This window comes from Salvelinus alpinus, chromosome 5 (assembly GCF_045679555.1).
Source record: "Salvelinus alpinus chromosome 5, SLU_Salpinus.1, whole genome shotgun sequence".
In the NCBI taxonomy this organism is placed as follows: Eukaryota; Metazoa; Chordata; class Actinopteri; order Salmoniformes; family Salmonidae; genus Salvelinus; species Salvelinus alpinus.
In genome coordinates, this window is record NC_092090.1 from 50,724,625 (window position 1) to 50,745,739 (window position 21,115).

At 40.0% G+C, this 21,115-nt stretch overlaps 1 protein-coding gene across 3 annotated transcripts in view; it reads right to left on the minus strand.

The window, feature by feature from the left end:
* The window catches only part of LOC139576299 (C-Jun-amino-terminal kinase-interacting protein 1-like), a 118,203-nt gene that overhangs the window by 36,081 nt on the left and 61,007 nt on the right, over nucleotides 1–21,115 (minus strand). For all 3 annotated transcript variants that reach the window (XM_071402243.1, XM_071402246.1, XM_071402245.1), the window contains one exon: nucleotides 19,274–19,528. In XM_071402243.1, coding sequence (XP_071258344.1) covers nucleotides 19,274–19,528 — 255 coding nt within the window. The remainder of the gene's footprint in view (nucleotides 1–19,273; nucleotides 19,529–21,115) is intronic.

The window sequence follows — 21,115 nt, forward strand, 5'->3', positions numbered from 1 at the left end:
TCGTGTCCTGCACGAGCCTGTGGATTACTCAACAAAACGCGGTGGTTTTTGGATATAAAAATAATCTTTATCGAACAAAACAAACATTTATTGTGTAACTGGGAGTCTCGTGAGTGCAAACATACGAAGATCATCAAAGGTAAGCGATTAATTGAATTGCTTTTCCGACTTTCGTGACCAATCTACTTTGCTGCTAGCTGTTTGCAATGTTTTGTCTACTGAGAGCTGTCCTCACATAGTCACATGGTTTGCTTTCGCCGTAAAGCTTTTTTGAAATCTGACATGCCAGGTGGATTAACAACAAGCTAAACTGTGTTTTGGTATATTGCACTTGTGATTTCATGAAAATTAAATATTTTTAGTATTGAATTTGGCGCTCTGCAATTCACCAGATGTTGACGAAAATGATCCTGCTAAAGGGATCGGTGCGCCAAGAGGCTAAATGAATATGAAGCTCAATTAAATAATTTCACTAATCCTGCACAAACCTAATATATATATATATATATATATATATATATATATATATATATATATATATATATATATATATATATATATATATATATATATATATATATAACCTAATATATATTTTCCAAATAGTTACATAGCCTATATGGAAATAACAGACATAAGCCAAGCATGTTTACCTTTAGAATGAAATAGGTTATAAGATTGACTTCATTGTCAGTCCTACCACCTCAACATTGCCCATTTTAAGCAGGGTTAAATACAATAACTATATATATATGAATCGACAAAACCATCGATCACATGACACCACATGACTCAACTGCACTCAACATGTGCAGTTTGAGCTACTCCAGGAAGTGACGTTGCAAGCTAGCTCAGTGCTGCCCCCTCTTATTGAGTAACTCAAGTTGAAGGCCGACCGGGATACTGCAGGCTGCCATTAGCAACTAAATTATCTTTATAACTTCTTCGTTGAGCGATATAAAATTAATGACACAAAGATTGACCATGAAGATGGAGATTTTTGGTTCACTATAATGGGGATCCTGTTTTTTTGCAAACTATGCCTGCAGCACCGCAATAGGCCTTGAACTTCCATGGCTTCAATAAGAGGGGGCAGTCATTCTTCCCTGGTTAAATATCTAGTTGTAGTAAAGTTCAGCTTCAGTCCACAGGGGGCACTTTGTCATTGTCAGAAGACATGTGCTTCAGTCAGAAAAATGTTCTCTCATCTCTTTCTGCCTCAGCTAGCTAACAAGCCAGCAGCAACCAAAGTCAAAATTTGACAAAGAACCAGCTACAAAGAGGACCATATGCATGTCAGGTAAATTTACAGCCCAATGTTTACAGCCCAACAGCTAGCTAGCTAAATGTCCATGAATGTTTCATGTGTGTTTTGACCTGTCCACAAATTAATATAGTTGGTTCACAGTTGGTTTTGATATAATGACCTGTGCTTCATGATAACGTCTGGTGTGGATGGACAAAATCAGACTGACTGAGTGACAGGTGTTTTGCTGAGTGATGACATTGACATCTAACTGGCGGTCCCCTGCTTTGTGAAATCTCGACCAATATTAGCAGGCACCGCATCACTCCAGCGGCTTCTTGCAGTGCCTGCTATTGCCTAGTGCATTTTATTGTATTGTTTCGTATTTTTTTATGAATTACCATTAACAGCTGTCTGAATCAAACTTGCATGACACGTTAACAATGGGCGCTTTCTAGAGGATCAATAGCGTGTTGCATTATGGGGATAAAAAGCTCTGACTTGCACCTACATGTCGACAGCATGAACTTTACAAAAACCATGTGATCAAAGTTAATGCAGTTTTTGATGTTGTCTTCTAGATGCTGCCGTTGCTTCTCACCAACTGCACCATGCAGCCATCACCTGGATAGTGGGAGGTATTATTTTATTATAGTTGTGCTGGTTGGCGCAACTGTAGTGTGCATTGTTTGAAGCGCAATTTTAAATTAAAATCTCCCTACCATCATCAAGCCAATATGTCGATGAAAATTCGTAAATCAACTTGATTGGAGGTATAAAACACACTCCCTGCCTCTCACAATGATCCATTCGGCCATTAACGAGAACCACAATACCTGATTTTTTTCTTTAGGCTTGTCAGGCAATTTCACCCCGAAATTTAGCTCAAATTCTAGATGTCGGATTAAGGGAAAGGGGATACCTAGTCAGTTGCAAAACATTCAACCGAAATGTGTCTTCAGCATTTAACCCAAACCCTCTGAATCAGTCAGGTGTGGGGGCTGCCTTAATCGACGTCCATGTCATTGGCACCTGGGGAGGAGTTATTGTTGGGGGTTAACTGCCTTGCTCAAGGGCAGAACGGCAGATTTTTCCACCTTGCTGGCTCGGGAATTCGAACCAGCTACCTTTTGGTCACTGGATAAATGGTTTTAACCACTAGGCTTAAAGCGATTAAACCGAGGCTAAAGAGTCCATAGGTTGACCATTAGACTTAGATCCATTTGGACTGAACAAGTTTGTAGGTGCAACAGTTTTGATTTTGACAATTTATTGCTCTCACATTTCTGCCCAATAAAACCCAATGATGTGCTACCTTTTTGTAGCATTTCTTACAATTTTAACATCTTTTCAGCCAAATCTCAGTGTTCTATTCCGGTCAAACAACTTGGTTGCTGCGCAACAGTAGCAGCTAGCTAGTAGAAGGCTAGCAGCTGTAGTTAGCAATATGCTTAGTGGTCATTGGGGAGGCAGGTAGCCTAGTGGTTAGAGCGTTGGACTAGTAACCAAAAGGTTGCAAGATCAAATCCCTGAGCTGACAAGGTAAAAATCTGCCGTACTGCCCCTGAAGAAGGCAGTTAACCCACTGTTTCTAGGCTGTCATTGGAAATAAGAATTTGTTCTTAACTGACTTGCCTAGTTAAATAAAGGTATAAATAAATGAATTGTCCTGCTGGAAGGTGAACCTCTGTCCCAGTCTCAAATCTCTGGAAGACTGAAACAGGTTTCCCTCAAGAATTTCCCTGTATTTAGCGTCATCCATCATTCCTTTAATTCTGACCAGTTTCCCAGGCCCTGCCGATGGAAAAACATCCCCACATGCTGCCACCACCATGCTTTGTTCTGGTGCCATATTCTTAATTTTTTTATAATGGATTTAATGGTGCTCCGTGGGATGTTCAAAGTTTCAGATCTTTTTTTATAACCCAACCCTGATCTGTACTTCTCCACAACTTTGTCTCTGACCTGTTGGAGAGCTCCTTTGTCTATGTACTTTGCTTTGTTCATCTTTGCCTCGATCCTGACTAGTCTCCCAGTCCCTGCTGCTGAAAAACATCCCCACAGCATGATCCTGCCACCACCATGCTTCACAGTAGGGATTGTGCCAGGTTTCCTCCAGACTTGACGCTTGGCATTCAGGCCAAAGAGTTCAATCTTGGTTTCATCAGACCAGAGAATATTGTTTCTCATGGTCTGAGAGTATTTAGGTGCATTTCGGCAAACTCCAAGCGGGCTGTCATGTGCCTTTTACTGAGGAGTGGCTTCCGTCTAATTGGTGGAGTGCTGCAGAGATGGTTGTCCTTCTGAAAGTTTCTCCCATCTCCACAGAAGAACTGTGGACCATCAGGTTCTTGGTCACCTCCCTGACCAAGGCCCTTCTCCCCCGATTGCTCAGTTTGGCCGGGCGGCCAGCTCTAGGAAGAGTCCTGCTGGTTCCAAACTTCTAACTTCTACTTCTTAAACTTCCATTTAAGAATAATGGAGGAAATTGTGTTCTTAGGGACCTTCAATGCTGCATACATGTTTTGGTACCAATCCCCAGATCTGTGCCTTGACACAACCCTGTCCCGGAGCGCTACGGACAATTCCTTCGACCTTATAGCTTGGTTTTTGCTCTGACATACACTGTCAAATGTGGGACCTTATATAGACAGTTGTGTGCCTTTCCAAATCATGTCCACTCAATTGAATTTACCACAGGTGGACTCCAATCAAGTTGTAGAAACATCTCAAGGATGATCAATGGAAAGAGGATGCACCTGAGCTCAATTTCGAGTCTCATAGCAAAGGGTCTGAAAACGTATGTAAATAAGCTATCTTTGTTTTCGCTTTGTCATTATGGGTTATTGTATGTAGATTGCTGACAAATTGTTTTATTTAATCATTTTTAGAATAAGGCTGTTATGTAACAAAACGTGGAAAAAGTCAAGGGGTCTGAATACTTTCCGAAGGCACTGTATTCAATATGATTGATATAGTTCTAAAGCTTACTGTTTATTTTATTGCAATCATCTCGGCTTTCATTTGAAGCATATTTTTATGCGTTGCTTATTTGTGTCAATTGCAAAGACATTGGCAACTTTGTGTTTGTGGTCAACTTTGTTCTGAAGTTATTGAGAACACAGAGAGAAGGATAAACCATGTGATTCTATGTTTAGCGGAGATCTTCTGTCTATAAAGTGATGCGGGAAGGCAAAAAAACATCTAACGACGCACTTAGTAGTTCTATGAGTGGTCTAAGGCAGCTGTTAGATTTACAAGCATTTTCAAGTGCAACTTTAATAATGATGGTTTTGGGAAACAGCTCAGAGATTTAAAGATGCTCCTACAAAGGTTCTAATGATAAACCTAGCCTTTAGGTGCTCTTGGCAAACTGGGCCCAGCGCTCAAACTCTGCTCCCATCTGTTTTCATATTTACTGTACTGCCATTTATCAATGTGGGAATGAATGTGTGGTCTTTTGCTGGAGTTAGACAGCTGATACAGAATTACTAAGAACATTTGTAGCTCAAGAATTTAGAGCACCTATCCAATGTCAGATTTGTAAATATGTATTCTTAAAAGTGTTTTGTACTTGTCTAATGACTTTGTATTTTAGCAGGTGTTTCTCTGCAGTTTCTCATTTATCACAGTATTTGTATCAGCAGTTACCAAAATTGCTATTGATGAGTTATGCAGGCTTTTTTGTTCAGGCCCAGTGCTACCACACCTGATTCTACTACTCAGCTGTTCATCAAGACATTGAATAGTATAATCAGGTGTGGTAGAACTGGGCATGAACAAGAAAGCCTGCAGAACCCTGTAGCTCTTTAAGAGCAATTGTGGCCATCCCTGAATTGTATGTACACATTCTACTCTCTGATTGTACGTTTGATTGTACATTTTACAATTGTTTTGTGTACTTTACATTTTATAATGTGCTTTAAATTTGATTGTTTACAGGTAATGTAGTACTAGGGCTTTCATCAACAAACTTTAAACTACATTTTCATGTAAAAAGTGAATGGGTGCATGTTGATTATTTGTGTATTTTACAAGAGCTTTCTTGATTGTCTTGTTAAGAGATCAGGGAAATACTTTGGCTTAAATGGGTTTCTGTTTTTTTGCGTCCCTCTGGAAAATCGGTTGTTAATATTAAATAAATACTAATAACAGCATTATTTTTACATTTTTATTGTCTCATCGCTGCAACACCCCAACGAGCTCGGGAGAGTCATGCGTCCTCCGAAACATGACCCGCCTAACCGTGCTCATTAACACCCAGATTAACCTGGAAGCCAGCCGCACCAATGTAACAGAGGAAACACCATTCAACTGGCGACCGGGGTCAGCCTGCAGGCACCCGGCCCTCCAGAAGGAGTCGCTAGGGAGTGGTGAGCCATGTAAAGCCCCTCCGGCCAAACCCTCCCCTAACCCAGACGACGCTCTGCCAATTGTGTGCCATCCTATGGGACTCCCGGCCACGTCCGGTTGTGTCACAGCCCGGGAATGAACCCGGGTCTGTAGTAACGCCTCTAGAACTGCGATGCTGCGCCACTCGGGAGGGCCCACTACATAATTTCTGTTGCCATTTGTAATTATTGTGTACTTGTATTGCTGTTGTGTTGCATAATAATGTTGTATAATCACCTTCTGGTGTAAAAACCATAGAAATTAAAAATAACACAATTTTAAGTGAGAAGTAGATATTGTTCTGAATAATTTTTTTTTAAAGGAAATTCACAAGAGCACCACAAATGCATACTTCACCAATGCTCTTCCTATGTTTTCTAACAGACAGCTTTGACCAACTACAGTAACTATGTTGGTCTATTTCACTTCCAACAATGTGTAGGCAGTTTGCTTAGGATTCAAACCTTTTCAAACAGCCTAATTCATACTCATCTTTGTTTGTCTTTCAATAGTACTATTTGTGTGAAGGATGTGAAGACAGTTGAAAGATGTCGACTGTTGCATTGGGAATGTTCTGTCCAAACTGTTTTTTATATGATGCCCTTTTCTTTGAATATCATATGATGAAACCACATATAACAGGGATATGAGAGGAGTTTGTCCAAGCATGGGCCCTGTACATACTCAGGTTGTATAACTGATGTACAACACATTTGACACAATGGTTATGATACAACATGCTTGTATAATTATTATTTTGTGCAGAAAAATGTATCACAACCGTTCCATCAAATGCCTTTTAAATCAGCCTTCAAGGGATTGTGCAACAAGGGAGCGCTCAGGGGCAATTATTACTTATGACAGACAGACAGACAGACAGACAGACAGACAGACAGACAGACAGACAGACAGACAGACACTCTTACTTCTCTCCCATCAGAGTGGGAAAAGAAATCAAGCACACACAGTGGATGTTCCTTCTGACAGCCTCTGCTCGAGTGTCGGTGTATGTGTCGCTCCTTCTCTGACCAGCATAACTTTCTTACCCTAGTTCTTATTTCTGCTACTAATGAAAAAACACATACATACCTCACAAGCTCACATTATAGTGCGCTCATGTGTGCACACACATCCACCCCATACTCATGATACTTCTTCCAACTGAAACTATAAATTCACAGGGTCATGACATGAATGTAAGCTAGCTGTATTTACAGAGAACAAGAAACAAACATACACACACACTGTCACACACACATACCCAGCAGTGGAGGTTCCTCAGAGGAGAAAGGGGAGGACCATCCTCAGCGAATTTCATAAATTTAAATAGTGGAACATTGAAAAAGTTATCCTTTTTAGATAAAACTACACAAAATATATTAATGTCAATAAATGATTGATTAAAACACACTGTTTTCCAATGGAGGTCTACAGTAGCCTCAACAGCACTATGGGTAGCACCATGGTGTAGCCAGAGGACAGCTAGTTTCCGTCCTCTTCTGGGTGCATTGGCTTCAATACATAACCTAGGAAAGAAACTCATGGTTCTCACCACCTACCATAGACTTAAACAGTAATTCTGACAACTTCCGGAGAAAGTCCTACAACCTATCAGAGCTCTTGCAGCATGAACTGACATGTTGTCCACCCAATCAAATGATCAGAGAATGAATCTACGTTGAACAAAAATATAAATGCAACATGCAACAATTTCAAAGATTTTACTGAGTTCATATAAGGAAATCAGTAAATTGAAATAAATTCATGAGGTCCTAATCTATGGATGTCACATGAATGGGAATACAGATTAGCATCTGTTGGTCACAGATACCTGAAAAAAAGGGTAGGGGTGTGGATCAGAAAACCAGTCAGTATCTGGTGTGACCACAATTTGCATCATGCAGCGCAACACATCTCCTTCACTTAGAGCTGATCAGGCTGTTGATTGTGGCCTGTGGAATATTGTCCCACGCCTCTTCAATAGCTGTGCGATGTTGCTGGATATTGGTGGGAACTGGAACACACCGGTGTAACTACACTCTACATTGTAGCAGGTTTACTAAAGCATTAGTTCTACATAACTATGTTGACTATGATGCTAGCTAATATGGTGACAATGTTGTAGGCTGTATTTAGTGGGTAGCAGTTATGATATGAAGGTTTGGCTTGGAAAGGTATTTTCGCCTGGTCACAGATAGCTGATGTGTTGTGCACTGAAGTCCACAAGCAAAGGGAAAAGGTGAGAGGAGAAGAGTGCGTAGACGCAAGAAGGAATTATACAATGAGAAAAGTGATCATGCTGTTTGTATCTGGCTGCTATGAAAGTGAACTGTGTTTGAGTGTGATCTGGGGTGAATTTATTCCGCCAATTCAGTTGAAAAACTTTTCGACACTACAGGGGGTGCTGTTTCAACTTCGACATTTAGCGTTCTCAAATTAAACTGCCTCGTACTCAATTCTTGCTCGTATAATATGCATGTTATTATTACTATTGGATAGAAAACAATCTCTAGTTTCTAAAACCGTTTGAATTATGTCTGTGGGTGAACCAGAACTCTTTCTGCAGCGAAATCCATGACAGGAACTGCGAAGGTCTGAAAACGAGGCTCTGTTCTCAGATCAGTTTAAAGCTCTGTATGTGTCCTATGGGTCGACATGAACTGCACCCGCCTTCCCCTGGATGTCAGTAGCCAATGAGAAGTGGAATGGAGTGTCTACGTAGCTCTCAGAGCTTATAAAAGGCCATAACATGCAGTGTCCGCTCTTTTCGACGCTCGTCAAGACGCAGAAGAGGACATCAGGATGGCATGCTCAAACGCTCTCGTTTTAGGCCTTAAATATGTCCGTCTGTAATTTAATTCGATATAGGTGTTAGACACATCATAACGAAGTTATTTTAAACCGAGTTATATCAGTTTATGTGAGTATATTGCTATTTTCGGTATTTCCTTAGTATTGCGCTTTGACGTTTGGGCATGTCTGTGCGACATAGCTATTGTTAGCTGCTAATTCCAAAGGTGAAGAGGACGTTTTAGGACCGTGCAACGATTCTTTTGGACAAAGGACATCTTGCCCAAGATTCTGATGGAAGCTCGTCCAAAAGTAAGAGCTATTTATGATGTTATTCCGTATTTATGTGGAAAAATGTAAAAGTGTTTGGTCGCCATTTTTGCAGGCACTGGTCTGGCTGTAACGCACACTGTATGTCTAGTAACGTTAATTAAAAAAATCTAACACAGCGATTGCATTAAGAACTAATTTATCCTTCATTTGTTGTCCAACTTGTATTTTTTAGTCAAGTTTATGAATAGTTTTCGATTAGAATAGGTGCTTCTCCAAGATGGCGCCGGCCAGATTGCTCTAAGTTTTGGCCACTATTCTCATTGTATAACCACGATTTGTGCCGCTAAATATGCACATTTTCGAACAAACTCTATATGCATTGTGTAATATGATGTTATAGGACTGTCATCTGAAGAATTCTGAGAAGGTTAGTGAACAAAATGTATATCTTTTGGTGACTTATACTAATCGCTATGTTTTTGCTTGAATCAATGCTGTTGTGATGTTTGCTATTGTGGTAAGCTAATATAACGTTATATTGTGTTTTTCGCTGTAAAACACTTAGAAAATCTGAAATATTGTCTGGATTCACAAGATCTGTGTCTTTCAATTGCTGTACGCTGTGTATTTTTAAGAAATGTTTTATGATGAGTAATTAGGTAATACACGTTGCTCTCTGTAGTTATTCTAGTCGCTTTGGTGAGTTTTGTGATAGTGGCTGCAATGGTAAACTATGATTTATATCTGAAATATGCACATTTTTCTAACAAAACATACATTTACATTACATTTAAGTCATTTAGCAGACGCTCTTATCCAGAGCGACTTACAAATTGGTGCATTCACCTTATGATATCCAGTGGAACAACCACTTTACAATAGTGCATCTAACTCTTTTAAGGGGGGGGGGGTTAGAAGGATTACTTTATCCTATCCTAGGTATTCCTTAACCTTTTGTCAATAGGGGGAGCTGTTAGCATTATTTTTTTTTTTACATTTCCAAATTAAACTGCCTCGTACTCAATTCTTGATCGTACAATATGCATATTATTGTTATTATTGGATAGAAAACAGTCTATAGTTTCTATAGGAGTTGAAATTTTGTCTCTGAGTGGTACAGAACAATTTTTACAGCACTTTTCATGACAGGGTTCAGATTTCAGAAATTTTTACCTCTGATCTGGGGTCTGTTTATAAGGCCACAGTGAATGCTATGAAGAAACCGACACTACCTACGTCTTCCTCTGGGTGTCTGTACGTCATCACGTTTTCAATGAACTCGATGGGACGTTCACAGCCATTATAAATGACAAAAATGTACAGAGACCCCTCTTTCTCAACGTGCGCCTCAAGCGTGAAGGCCATCGGACCTGTCTCGTTCCAAATCGTTTTCTAACCAGCTATATTTCTCCGGTCATGTTTTCAGTCGTTATAGTTGTTAAAAACATCATAATGTAGTTAATTTGAAACGTTTTATAGCAATTTATATCCGTTTAGTGCGATTCTGAGGAATTTATTTGTCGTGCACTTTCTAGCTTTGGGAACGTTTCGCGGTCTCGGTCGTTGTTAGTGGACATTTCGAAGGACAGAGGACATCTATCGACCAAAAGACGTTTATAACATAGAAAGGATACATTGCCCAAGAATATGATGGAAGATCAGCTCAAAGTAAGCAATATTTAATATGATAAACCGTGTTTCTGTCGAAATATTTTAAACGCATTTTTCGCCATTTTGTTTTGTATAGCTTCACTTGGCCAACCCTGTATTGAAAAGTAAGGATAATTTTAAAAATGTAAATCAGCGGTTGCATTAAGAACTAATTTGTCTTTCGATTCCTGTCAACCCTGTATTTTTTAGTCAAGTATATGATTAGCTTTTAATTAAACTAGATCACTCTGATAGATGACGTCAGACATATTGAGGCTTGATTTCCTAGTATTTTCATTGTGTAACCACGGTTTTGTATGGCTAAATATGCACCTTTTCGAACAAACTGTATATGTATGTTGTAAAATGATGTTACAGGAGTGTCATCGGAAGAATTCTGAGAAGGTTAGTGAAAAAATTAATATCTTTTGGCGGTGATTACGTTATAGCGCTCTTTGGCTGGAATCGATGCTCTGGTAACGTTTTCACATGTAGTATGCTAACTTATCGATTTATTGTGTTTTCGCTGTAAAACGCTTAGAAAATCTGAAATATTGTCTGGAATCACAAGATCTGGGTCTTTCCATTGCTATGCTTTGTCTATTCTTATGAAATGTTTTATGATGAGTAAATTGGTCATACACGTTGCTCTATCTAGTAATTCTAGTGGATTTGTGATGGTCGGTGCAATTGTAAACTGTGATTTCTACCTGAAATATGCACTTTTTTCTAACAAAAACTATCCTATACCATGAATATGTTATCAGACTGTCATCTGATGGTTTTTTTTATAGGTTATTGGCTATCAATATCTTAGTTGAGCCGAATTGGTGATAGCACCTGAAGGAGTAAGAAACTGATGGAGTTAGAATAGTGGTGTATTTTGCTAACGTGTTTAGCTAATAGATTTACATATTTTGTCTTCCCTGTAAAACATTTTAAAAATCTGAAATGGTGGCTTTATTCACAAGATCTGTATCTTTCATCTGGTGTCTTGGACTTGTGATTTAATGATATTTAGATGCTACTATCTACTTCTGAAGCTATGCTATCTATGCTAATCAGTGTGTGGGGGGTGGGGGGTGCTCCCGGATCCGGGTTTCTGAGGCAGTAAAAGTTAAAGAGGTGGGGTTTCAGGTGTCTCCGGAAGGTGGTGATTGACTCCGCTGACCTGGCGTCGTGAGGGAGTTACATATGCATATATAAAACATATGCTATACAATAAATATGTTATCAGACTGTCATCTGATGAAGTTTTTTCTTGGTTAGTGGCTATTTATATCTTTATTTGGTCGAATTTGTGATAGCTACTGATGGAGTAAAAAACTGGTGGAGTAATTTTTTTTTGTCTTTTGCTAACGTGGTTAGCTAATAGATTTACATATTGTGTCTTCCGTGTAAAACATTTTAAAAATCAGAAATGATGGCTGGATTCACAAGATGTGTATCTTTCATCTGATGTCTTGGACTTGTGATTTAATGATATTTAGATGCTAGTATTTACTTGTGACGCTATGCTAGGCTATGCTAGTCAGCTTTTTTACTGTGGGGGGTGCTCCCGGATCCGGGTTTGGGAGGAATTAGAGGTTAAACGGAAGCAAATTGAACGAAATGGGGATAAACATATCTGGATTTTTCAAATAGAAGTTCTCGTTTGCAACTGTTGGACTAACGATTACTCCCTAGATCAGCTAGATGCAGGCAAGGTGGTGTTGAGTGTGTCACTGTCTGTCACCTTGATTGAAAAACTGTATCTCGATCTGTGCACCTATGTTGTAAACTTTCAGTCATAGGCTATGTCAGGGCTTCCCAACCGAGGGTAGGCGTACCCCTAGGGGTACATGGGCAGTCCCCAGGGCGTAAAAAAATAATATTTTGAAAAATATTATTCCCCAAAATATGTTCAAGTTATTTCAGTCTTTTATAGGTTTGAAAACATTTTACTGAGGTCACTGGTGTGAAATGTAGTTAGTTTATATTTATAGGCCTGGTTCTTTACTTTGGGTGCGTGTGCATTGCTCTGTCTACCTGGCCTCTGTTCGCTCAATGGTTGATCCTCTGCTCGCACCAAGTTCACGTGATCCTTTGCTCCGTGCACTAGAGTGCCTGCTGTTGTTATTCTAACAGAAACTATCATTGATAAGACAAATCATTGATAAGACAACAGTGGACGCACTGAAGATGGTACCATTTTCAAATAACATGATGTATTGTAGGATCGATGACATGGGCGTTGATATCGTAGATCAAGTGGTGGAAAATGTTAAAAAGTCTGGTCCATTTTCTCTGCTATTGGATGAAGCCACTGATGTCATTGGGGTAGCGCAGTTGATTGTGTTTGTGCGATTCAAAGGCATTTTGGAAATGAATGAGCATATTCTTGTCTGCAAGTTGATTTGCAGACAAGATTATGCTCATTCAGCCAATCTGTTGATTTCTGCGCTCTTACGGTTACATAGTATGATTCTAGCCGCAATAAGAAAACCCACTAAGGCAAGACCAAACTATTCTTTGCTAATACCTGGTGGTTAAATAGATATATCCCCTAATAAGCACAGGTGTGGGGCCTCTGGGATAGGCTGTCCCACCCATTCCTCAAGCTTTTTAAGAACCTTCTTCAAAAAAGGGAGCACCATGGGACATTCCAATATAGCATGCAGAAAGGTACCTACACCACCCTTGCATTTCCAGCATAAACTATTTTGCAATAAACCCACTTCATGTAATCTAACTGGGGTCCAGTAGTATCTATGAACAATCGTATAATGTGTAAATGTACCCCTTGTATCCCTGGTACACCACCCTACATCGGAAACAAAATTCCATACATCCTCCTCAATGTTACAATTAAGATCCCTCTGTCAAATCAACCTTAAATTCTCCCCGTTTCCATATTGAGCATATGAGACTCTTTTATGAAACACTGAAGCAGAGTGTGATATTCCTGGTAACATGAAATATTGTTCTAAAAACATTTCATCTCTCTGGAGGTTAATTCTCATAAGAGACCCCATGCTGCTCCTTAGTTGTAAGTATTTCCAGACATATCCCTTATCTGGCAAATAACATTTGCCCTTCAGGTACTGATAGGACATAAGCAATCCTTTCTCATATATATCCCCTAGTACATGCAGGCCTTGTCTAAGCCATAGCTCCCAGATAAATTAATGTTTTCCTATGCAAACCGATGGGTTGTGCCACATGGAAGAATATTTTTGTTTATACTGGGAAATTCCAAACATCTTATGAATCTTAACCCATACCTCTCGGGAATGTTGTAGAATTGTGATAAGGCCTCAATAGGCTTAAACGGGGCTGTGATAGACCATCCCAAATGGGAATCATAATTGCCCCAGTGTCTGGCCAATTTGGCTACTTCAAATGATATGTTTTATAGTTCTACATTGGGTAATGCTAGTCCTCCTTTATCCCTTGGAGCATATAACTTGTTCACATTTATTCTGTTTTTTTCCCCCATCACAATATAATTATTAACTTCTCTAGGTTAGGGGGCAGCATTTGGAATTTTGGATGAAAAGCATGCCCAAATTAAACTGCCAGCTACTCATCCCCAGAAGATAAAATATGCATATTATTAGTAGATTTGGATAGAAAACACTCTGAATTTTCTAAAACTGTTTGAATCATGTCTGTGAGTATAACAGAACTTATTTAGCAGGTGAATCCCCGAGGACAAACCATTCAGATGTTTTTTTTTTTGAGGTCACTCTCTTTTCAATGATTTTTCATTGGGAAACCAGATTTCTAAGGGACATGCTTGCAGTTCCTACCGCTTCCACTGGATGTCAACAGTCTTGAGAAATTGGTTGAGGTTATTCCTTTGTGTAATGAAGAAGTACGGCCATCTTGAATGAAAGTCACATTAAGTGTCCTGTTAGATAGAAGCGTGTGAGCAGAAAGCTGGCTACAGTTGGTTTTAATCCTGTATTGAACACGGATCATCCCGTCTTCAATTTGATCGATTATTAACGTTAAAAAATACCTGAAGTTGTATTACAAAAGTAGTTTGAAATTTTTTGGCAACGTTTACAGGTAACCTTTGAGATATTTTGTCGTCACGTTTGAGCAAGTTGGAACCTGTGTTTTTCTGGATCAAATGCGCCAAATAAATGGACATTTTGGATATATATCGACGGAATTAATCGAACAAAAGGACCATTTGTGATGTTTATGGGACATATTGGAGTGCCAACAACAGAAGCTCGTCAAAGGTAAGGCATGAATTATATTTTTATTTCTGCGTTTTGTGTCGCGCCTGCAGGGCTGAAATATGCTTATCTCTCTTTGTTTACAATGGTGCTATCCTCAGAATAGCATCGTATGCTTTCGCCGAAAAGCCTATTTGAATTCTGACATGTTGGCTGGATTCACAACCAGTGTAGCTTTAATTTGGTATCTTTCATGTGGGATTTAATGAATGTTTGATTTTTATAGTAATTTTCATAATAATTAATTTGAATTTGGCGCTCTGCATTTTCTCAGGCTTTTTGCCAAGTGAGATAGTAGGGTCCCGCCTAAACTCAGGTTTTTGGATATAAATATGAACTTTCCTGAACAAAACATACATGTATTGTGTAACATGAAGTCCTATGAGTGTCATCTGATGAAGATCATCAAAGGTTAGTGATTAATTTTATCTCTATTTCTGCTTTTTGTTACTCCTCTCTTTGGCTGGAAAAATGGCTGTCTTTTTCTGTGACTTGGCTCATACCTAACATAATCGTTTGGTGTGCTTTTGTTGTAAAAACTTTTTGAAATCGGACACTTTGGCTGGATTTACAACAAGTGTATCTTTAAAATTGTGTAAAATACTTGTATGTTTGAGGAATTTAAATTATGGGATTTCTGTTTTGAATTTGGCACCCTGCAGTTTCACTGGCTGTTGACAAGGTGGGACGCAACCGTCCCACATACCCTAGAGAAGTTAATCATTTGATTGTACTGCTTAAATAGTAAGGGATAAATGGTCACAGGGAGCATCATGGATACATAATTAAACTGTTGGGCCACAACCATTTGAATAGTATTTATTTTACCCCATAATGTAAGATTAAGCAGCCTCCATTTATCAAGAGTATTCTTTATTTTTTGTAGTAGTGGCATCATATTGATTTGCATGATATTCTGTGGTTCATTGCTCAATTTTATCCCCAGGTATTTCATCCCTGATGGCACTCATTTTATCTGTAATGAAGTAATTTCAACAGGACAGAATTTGGATACAGGCATAGCCTGTGAGGACTGCTGCTCTTGGATTGGAGTACAATACCTTAACCCACTTGATAAATCCAGGGCCAAAGCCAAACTTCTCAATGGTAAATGTCAAAAAGCCCTACTCTACCCTATTGAATGTCTTCTCCACATCTAGGGAAAGGGATGCCACCTGAGTATCCTCTTTTGGACTCAGCAACATGAGGTGAAGCAATTGTCTAAGATTGTCTGTGGAGGTTCTACTTTTTACAAATCCCACCTGATCTGTGTGAATAATATGAGGTAAAACCTTCTCCAGCCTCATGGCTAGTACTTTGGAGAGCACCTAACAATACTTGTATTCCCACACCAAATGGCAATAAGTAAAAAGAATAGAGAAGAAAAATAAACAAAACTGACATTTTAGGAAAGCCAAATTGTCATTTCACAGTGTCTTTGTGATAGTGTGTCACACAGACTCTGTCCCATATAGAACTCACCGGCCAATATAGCTATGCCATCCATGCCCTTATTTATTGAGTTTTTCTTGAGGAATTCCATCGCCTTGCGATAGTCATCGAAGCTCTGTCTTTCCCCCTTCCAAGTAAAGCGTAGAACAAATGGGTAGGCGAGTGTGAAACGTACATCCTCTTCCTCTTCATGCAGCCTCTTCCTTGTTGCGGTAAAAAGCCTCCTTTTATCCACCAGCTCCTTGGTCATATCAGGAAAGAATGACAGCTTGCAGCCCTTCCAGGTCACCACTCCCTTCTCCCGATACATTCCCTTCGCAGCGGCCAGTACTCTCTCTCTCTTCAGATCCATGAGAAAGCGGATGATGATCAGTCTATGTGGCTGATTCTCGTGTAGTATTGGTGCTAGGGTACGGTGAACTCGTTGAAGCTCGGATTCGTCCAGGTCCAGATCCACCCCCGGCTTGCCTTCCTCCAGACCTTCCTTGACCCCTAAAAGTCTTAAATTGAGGGGCCTGTCTCGGTTAGCTGCGTCTTGCACGCTTCTGTGGAGATCCTCATACAGTTTGGCGTTCTTCTCAACGTTCTTAAATCAGTCAATCGTTGTCGTCCTCCAGCGTTGATATCCGACCTTCTGACTCATCTAGCCTCTGTAATATGACCGATACACCTTCTTGCATATCCATCTAAGATTGTTTGACCTGAGAAACATCCCATTCAAGAATGGTGCTGACTCTACCCATTTCTTCCATGGCCTTCTGTAGGGATGATTACAAGGCTGACAACGAGCTGGGTTCTATGTTCTGCCCTTTCAAAGTCATGCTTGCTGAATTGCTAGCAACAGAGCTAGCCTTGTTAACCGCTGCGCCAGCAATTGCGCTACGTGTACGTGTTGAAGCTGAATTCAACGCAGACATTGTTGAAAACATTGACAAAACAAATTAAATTAACTTTCCCCAAAGATAATTATACTAAATGTACTATTCTATCGGACTTCGGAGGATTTTATCGGAAGGCTCCTTTAAGACAACCATCTTGCTTAGCAGCATCAAGTGACTCCAGACCACTTTACTTTTCCCACATTTTATACATTACAGCCTTATTCTTAAAATGGATTAAATAAAACATTTCTCATCAATCTAAACACAATACCCCATAATGAAAAAGCAAAAACAGCTTTTTATACATTTTTGTCACTTCTGGAGGAGACCTGGCACCAGTTCTACGGTGAAGCATGGTGGTGGCAGGATCATGCTGTGGGGATGTTTTTCAGCGGTAGGGACTGGGAGACTAGCCAGGATCGAGGGAAAGATGAACAGAGCAAAGTACAGTGAGATCATTGATGAAAACCTGCTCCAGAGCGATCAGGTCCTCAGACTGGGGTGAATGTTCATCTTCCAACAGGACAACAACCCTAAGCACACAGGCAAGACAATGCAGGAGTGGCTTAGGGATCGATTTCAATTCCGGGCTCTGGACCACCCAGAGGCCGGACTTGAACCCGATCAAACATCTCTGGAGAGACCTGAAAATATCTGTGCAGCGACGATCTTCATCCAACCTGACAAAGCTTAGAGGATCTGCAAAGAAGAATGTGAGAAACTCCCCAAATACAGGTGTGCAAGCTTGTAGCATCATACACAAGAAGACTCAACGCTGTAGTCGCTGCCATAGGTGCTTCAACAAAGTACTGAGTAAAGGGTCGGAATACTTATGTAAATGTGATATTTCATTATTTATTTATTTTTGCAAAAATGTTATCGATTTTAGAATAAGTCTGTCACATAACAACATGGAAAAAGTCAAGGGGTCTGAATGCTTTCTGAATGCACTGTACATACTTATGTGATGTGACATTTTCATCCATGACCCTAATCAAGACCAAGCACAGGAACAGACTGGACTTGGAGAAAAGCCTGATCACTGCTGTTGCCACCCTGCCCCAAAATACTGACAGAGCTTATGAGTGAGAGACATGATCAAGTTTCTCATTGATTGGTGAGTTCTCATGTGCCATACACAAGTCTAGAAATATGGGTTACATATACTGGGAGAATGTGTGTAACATTTGATCTTTGTTTTTGTATAATTTTCTGGACACTTCAAGATGTGAACAAATCCTATAAAAACGATTAAACTGATGTTTGAATTTGTATTTATTATGGATTCCCATTACTCTTCCTGGGGTCAAGCAAAATTAAGGCTGTATACATTTTTTAAAACATTACAATACATTCACACGAGATTTTACAACATATCACGTGTGTTCCCTCAGGCCCCTACTCTACTATCACATATCCACAACACAAAATCTGTGTTTATAGTGTGTATGTTATTGTGTGTTTGTATTTATGTGTCTGTGCCTATGTTTGTGTTGCTTCACAGTCCCCGCTGTTCCATAAGATGTATTTTTATCTGTTTTTTTTATCTAATTTTACTGCTTGCATGTTAAGAGTACATTATCCTTATGTGTTATTATAGTAATACATTATCCTTATTTGCAGTTAAATGACAGGCATAGACAAATAATATTGATTTTAAAATAATTATTTGTCCAATATAATATAGGAATCACTCCAGTACCCAAAAAAGGTTGGGAACCACTGGGCTAGATTGTAGCAACCTCAACATGGGCATAGGGAAACATGTTGTATCATGTAGTAGCCTAAACCTATCGATGTTACATTGAGCTGGGGGAATGGAATATGAATGACAGTCATCCAATATGCTGTAATAGAAATAAGGCCACGCTCATTAAAAAAATTTAATTCCTCCCTCATCTTAAATGGCACCGACCACCACTGATACAGTCACAAGCCTCAGTCACACACATACACAGTTGTCACACACAAAAGGAGATGTGTACCAAAAGAACACACTCCATCTCTCCTGACAATCCCAGCCATTGTTTCGACCAGCATAACACCCAGAGAAAAACAGACATGGTGTCTAGGGGGGTGATATCATCACAGCTTTTCCCCCACTGATTTTATACACACATATAGACTAGATACAGTACAGAATATCAGCTTTATCCTCACATTCTCGTACATTTTACTCTATCATTTCATTCATCCATCCCTCCATCCTTCCAGCTATCAATATTCATTCAGCTGTCACAGAGGTTAACGAGGAAGAAAGAAAAGGGAACAGCGAGTGGGGTCAGCCAGCAGAAGGAGGGAGGTGGGTGAAAGGATGGGAAGAGTAATAAAGGGATAACGGAGGGTTCATTTGGACTCACCTGAGTGCGTGGCACCATGGGGAAAAGATTAAGGGTCGTGGGTCTCTTTGGCCGGTATATATCCATGGTTACTAGAGGGGGGTCCTCGGTTACTGGCAGGGGTGCTGTGGAAGATGGCTGAGATGACTCCTTGTCATCGCGGTAACCATCGGCCCCGTCGATCAGATCCAAATGGAGCATCTCGGCCTGGAGCTGGCCGACAGCACCCAGCTCCTCCTTCCCCACCCCACTATTGGTCCCCTGCCTCACACAGCCCTGCAGGGATTGGAAGATACTCATGTCAGTCCAGAGAGAGAGAAAAGCAATGGGAGCTACAAGCAGAGACACACAAAGGGAGATAGAGAGTGAGAGAGACAGAGGAAATGGAACAAGATGAGAAGGTAGAGAGAGAGCAAGGGATGGAGGAAGGAGAAAATAGGGGGGAAGGGGGATTGAGTTGGCCAATTAGAGGCTGATCTGACATCAGCCTGCACACTGTCACTGCCAACACTGAGCCACTTATAACAGGGAGAGAAAGAGAGAGAGGGAAAGAGCCAAATGAAGAGATCAAGGCAGAGAGACTATTCATAGCAGCAGTTTGTTTACTGACTGTATCTACCATAAGATATATGTTCATTTAATATATGCTCATTTAATTCTTGTTGTTTGTAAACAATTAAGTTATAAAGCCTTATATTCTGGGTTATGATAAAGGCAGTCATTAGGGTAACCTCATGAGGCATTAATAGGTTATATTCTTCAATAATGAATGGGAAAATATTAAGAATTGAAATGACCACTGAACAGCTTCTCAAATCCCAGACTGTAGCTCTAATGATACCAGAAAGAGACACCCAGGGCAGGTGTAATATGTTATGATGTGGAAACTATTCTGCACCTACAATATATACTCCTATCTCAGAGCTATATAAACTATTTACACATATATGGTGCTTCTGAAAGCCACCTCCATCTTCCAAAAAATCTGTGATTACGACATTCAATGAACATAGTCCTTTATCGAACATGTCTGCTTTAAAATGTTTTTTTTTGTACATTTTACCCCTTTTTTGTGATATCCAATTTCTAGTTACAGTCTTGTCCCATCGCTGCAACTCCTGTACGGGCTCAGGAGAGGTGAAGGTCGAGAGCCATGCATCCTCCAAAACACGACCCCGCCAAGGCGCACTGCTCGCTTAACCTGGTAGCCAGCCGCACCAATGTGTCAAAGGAAACACTGTACAGCTGGCAACCACCACAAGGAGTCGGTAGAGCTGATGGGACAAGGACATCCTGGTCACGGCCGGCTATGACACAGCCTGGGATTGAACCAGGGTCAGTAGTAATGCCTATAGCGCTGCGATGCAGTGCCTTTGACCTCTGCGCCACTCGTGAGGCCTGTATAGGGTCATGTTGAATTACAGTAAATTACTATGTCTGTTCTACTCCATAAACATTCGTACTCTGCCTCAATCGGGGGAGCTGTCAGACCTTTCCCTCTCTCCATCCTCCTCTCTCTTCAGTGGTGATCAATATGCCCTCAGGCATATGCCCTTGTTTTATGGTATCAATTATATGTTGCCCCTTGTTAAAATCTTTGTTGCTAGGAGACCAGGAGTCTTAGCAGCGGGCAGTGGTGTGAAGTACTTAAGTAAAAATACTTTAAAGTACTACTTAAGTAGTTTTTTACTTTACTATTTATATTTTTGATTACTTTGACTTTTACTTCACTACATTCCTAAAGAAAATAATGTACTTTTTACTCCATTCATTTTCCCTGACACCCAAAAGTACTCATTACATTTTGAATGCTTAGCAGGACAGGAAAATTGTCAAATTCACGCACTTATCAAGAGAACATCC